The following is a 4,218-nucleotide window of genomic DNA, read 5'->3' as shown; positions in this document are numbered from 1 at the left end:
ACTTCCACTAAGCCATGTTCATATTAAAAATGTGTATTATCTAGCACAAATATTTTCTGTAAAATATGAAATTCCTCTTAGATGTTTATATGCTGCCATTGGTAAGCTCATACTATGGGGATTTATAAAGAGTTTATGTATTTATATTTGGTTTATTATTCTAGCAGCTATTCAGAGATACAATTGACAGTTAAAACACAGCCCCCAAAGGAGCATCTATTTGGACGTTCCTTTGAACAAAGAACAAAGGGACAAGGTCACTGTGAGTTAAATTAGCAATGATTTTATCTCTGTCATAAGCTACTCCATGTAGTATTTATTATAATGCTAATAATTATAGTTAGCATGTATTGAGCATTTTTACTATTGTTTGCATTTTTATTTGACTCTCATTTTGATAAAATCAAAAGAAGACTTGAGATCTCTCCTTCAGTTATTCTGTGATTATGACCTTGTGCTCTGATACCCTCAGTAACGCAGCATTCACTGATGTGACCCAACACACTCGTTTCTTGTAACCCATAGTACTCTCATGCTGGAATCTTGTAATAACAGTGATATTTCCCCTGAGAAAAAAATTATAGGAGCTTACTTTTAAAATTGAGGCAGTTGCTTAGCCTTGTTCAGTTACAGGGAGTGTTGTCAAAGAAGATATAAAATTAATGGTGATTCTCCAGATAAATGTTCACAGACCAGAAACAAATTTTAAAGGCTCAGAATTTTATTTTAGCTATTTAAGCCAGCTTCTTTCCTCCAACTTCTGAATGATTTTTCCCTTCCATTCTTTATATGTTATATATTTTAAATATCAGCCTGGTAGGATAGTTGGAGATTTCAGCCTGCCTACCCATCCATACTCATTTCAATATACAATTTTAAGTGTATTTAATATGTGATTGATGTTTGTGGAAGCCCCTTCCAATAATTATCACTGGATTATAGTTAGAATTCTCAGCGTTATATGAAATTATTTAAATTTGAAATGACCCAAACTATAAGAGTTACCATTTAAAGCAGAACCTTTATTACCACAGGGAATTTTAAACAGTATGTCTGTAAGATTTGGAGTGCATATTTCAAGCAACTTGACTGAAATCATAACTGAAGTTCATCATATATTATTGAACAGAAAGGTCTACTCAATAAGAAATCAAATTCTTGTTTTCCATAATTTTATTTTGTATTTACAGTCTTCGATTTCTAATGTAAGGATCTTACTGAAGATTCAGGGCATTAGGGAAGAGAGACAGGGTTTGGAGGAGAGGAATCAGAGGTCTTATATGGACAACAAGCGTTAATAAAGCTAACAGGATGTGAAAGTCTTCCAGAAGAAATTCTTGCAGCCAGCTTTGCGTTCTCGGGGAGCCATGGCCGGGTTTGAGTTAGCAGATCTCTGCAGCTCCAGCCTCATTTCATCCTGCTCAGCAGCCTGGGACAAATCTTCAGGTTCCAGGGCATCGTTCTCTGTCTGGTTGGGTTCAGACAGTAGCTCTGCCAAGAAGTACTTGGCCAGTTCCTGTGTGGGGTAGAAGAGAAGGAGAAAGAGAGAGGGAAAGAGTCAGCATGATGATGATGATGGAGAAGAAATAGAAAAGCCTGGTTTGGAAAGCAGATTCAGACACACCCCAAACCCAAATCACAGCTGTGGACTTTTTGTCACAATTAAAATGTTAGGAATATAAAAATAAGGGCAGTTGTTATGATCACCAAGTTACACAAAAAGTCTTCAAAAATTCAAATGTTTCTGCAGGTTATCTGCCTCTGTAGGCTTAAAACACACACATTGAAATAACAGATCATTAAAACAGTTTTGCAAAGATCAAACATGCCAACAGTTTGTTTAATTCAATTTCCACATCATGAGCTACAAACTGGAATTGTTTTAACCATTTTTGCTAAGTCCGTTGAGGGGAATGAGACCTTTCACAATCTTAAATATATTGTGTTCCGTCTGTAGAATGCCCTTCAGCCCCTAGTCCCACTGCGTGGAAGGGAGGTACTGCTTAGGAAGGTAGCAGCTTCAGAGGTCCGCGCTTTCAGCACCTGGGTCAGCACCTCCCGTGGTCAGCACCGGGGATAGATGCCACCATCCTTTCGTGCTCAACCGCCCAGATCTTGGAATTTTCTTGAACGCCAAAGAACTCACCTGAACTGTGATCTACTGCTCTGATCAGGAAAAAAAAAAAAAAAAAAGAGATAAGAGGGGATTCTGGACTTTGAAAGTTTTCCTGAGAGCTTTGGAAGCTGAGGGACCCAGAAAAGCATCAAAATTCTTCAGGAGCACCTCTTAAGTCCACCCAAAGGACAGGGAAATGGCTAAGAGAAGGTTGGGGGATTCGGGAGAGGGGAAAGAAGACGTCGAGGGAGACTCCTTACCTGCTTCCCCGCGGCAGCAGCCAGGGACTTCTGCAGAAACTGACGGAGTCGGGGATCCGAGGGCGCGCCGGTGACACCGCCCAGAGCCATGACGATGGAGAGCGCGGCCAGCGCGCACTGGAGGCGGCAGGACAGCATCTCGGCGGCGCCGGGGAAGCCGAGCTAGAGGGCGGTTGGTCAAACTCTAGGAGCGGATCCGCAGGCAGCAGCGACGGCTCTGAACCTCGCGACTCCTAAAGCGGCTTGTGTGCTCTCCACCGTCTCCCTCCTTTTTAAACTCTCTCTCTGACGTCAGACTAGGAGGCGCCCCCAGATCTCACCAGCGCTTTTACGCACCATTACCCTCGTGAAATCAATCACAGAAGTGAGAGGAGGCTACACAATGCAAAGTGACTTGCTTTAAAAAAATCCTGCACACGCTTAGGCCCACACTCTTCCACACAAGCCACGCTCTCTACACCATTTTCTATATTCATTTAGTGCTACGCACATACACATGCCGTAATTTCAGTTACACAGAGCATATGTGGACACTCAATTACACACAGAGCTTCGAACGCTCAGCCTCTGAAGAGGCAAATGCACCATCACACACAGCTGCTTACACATAAACGAACCCTGACAATGTGATCTATCATCACACTCAATCATTTTAGGAGGACCGAGCAAATACAAAAATGTATGTGTGTGACAAGCGGAGATTCCAAATCATTCCTCTAAGGACAGATTTGAGAATGCAAAGTGGATGTTAGAAGGACTGAATCTTCTCTTTCTCATTATCTCTGTAAAATGTCTTGTGGATTAAGATGTAATGGGCTCTAAAAGAATTTCACTTTTCTCTATAATGGAGGAGAAGGTACCCAGGCTCATCTTCCATCCCTCTTTGTCAGCAGCTGAGAGACTTCTGGTCTGCCCGCCTCTCTACAAAAAACGATCAAAGGGAAAAAAGTGAGAGTGGCTTCATTTTGGCGCCTAGGAACTTGGAGTTAGAAAGAAAACTCAGAAATTATCTACTAATCCTCAGAGTTTAAGTCACTGAGGCCTAGAAACGGGCAGTGAAATGCTCTGGTTCACATACTGCACAGTTGGAGCAAGGACCGGAACTCCACATACCAAGGCTGGGATCCTTTTCCCTTAACTCTGAGTTTTCTTACAGATTGCTGGCCTGTAAGAGCAGTTTCAGGTCATGGACCCCCAGTGTGGACATGCAGAAGTCCAGGAACTCCCTGAACATGTGTGACCATTACTATGTGTTGATGTGTGGGGAAAAAATCAACAGACCCTTAGTCAGATCCAATACTCCTCTAGTCCCCACACACACAAAAAGCAAGTTTAAGAAACACTGTCCTAGAATTCTGATTGTGGTCTAGTTAGATGTTTGCTGTCCAGATCAGAGTTCTGACAGCTTTTTTTTTTCTTTAATACTTCCTTATCAAGGAAGAGGCAACTAATGTCCTGGCATGGGCCAGATGATGCCTTCAGGCTCTCCAAGGGCTGACGTTTTATGACCTTCAAGCTCATAAAAAGCTAAAAAGATATGCTGTGTCTCCAGAAATCATGTGAAGTAGAGAACTTGGTTGATCCTGTCACCATCCATGCATCTTATATGTATTCTCAATACTTAGACCAAGACCACAATGTTGAGAGGCAGGAGGGTTGGGAAGTGTCCTGAATGGCTTGGATAATCGTCACCATCTCCTTTTGTGTCTGCCTGCCAAGGCAATGGGAGAGTACACAGCAAAGAGTGCTAAAGCTTCCAGAGCTTTTAAGTCCAGGCAAGGCTAAGCACAAGTGGGGCATTAAAAAGTCACTCACATGTGTTGGAATCGTCTGGGAGAGCAA

At 42.3% G+C, this 4,218-nt stretch overlaps 1 protein-coding gene across 1 annotated transcript; it reads right to left on the bottom strand.

Annotated features, from left to right (window-relative positions):
* Positions 1-1,003: 1,003 nt before the first annotated feature.
* SST (somatostatin) lies at positions 1,004-2,631 on the bottom strand. The gene is made up of 2 exons (XM_014843426.3): positions 2,377-2,631; positions 1,004-1,516 (listed from the first exon to the last, which is right to left on the bottom strand). Exons 1-2 carry the CDS (start codon positions 2,512-2,514, stop codon positions 1,304-1,306), a joined length of 351 nt encoding a protein of 116 aa, XP_014698912.1. The 5' UTR covers positions 2,515-2,631; the 3' UTR covers positions 1,004-1,303.
* Between the last annotated feature and the right edge of the window lie 1,587 nt (positions 2,632-4,218).

This window comes from Equus asinus, chromosome 5 (assembly GCF_041296235.1).
Source record: "Equus asinus isolate D_3611 breed Donkey chromosome 5, EquAss-T2T_v2, whole genome shotgun sequence".
Classification (NCBI taxonomy): domain Eukaryota; kingdom Metazoa; phylum Chordata; class Mammalia; order Perissodactyla; family Equidae; genus Equus; species Equus asinus.
Note: the sequence above shows the minus strand (reverse complement) of the source record. Positions and strands in the feature narration are given on the sequence as shown.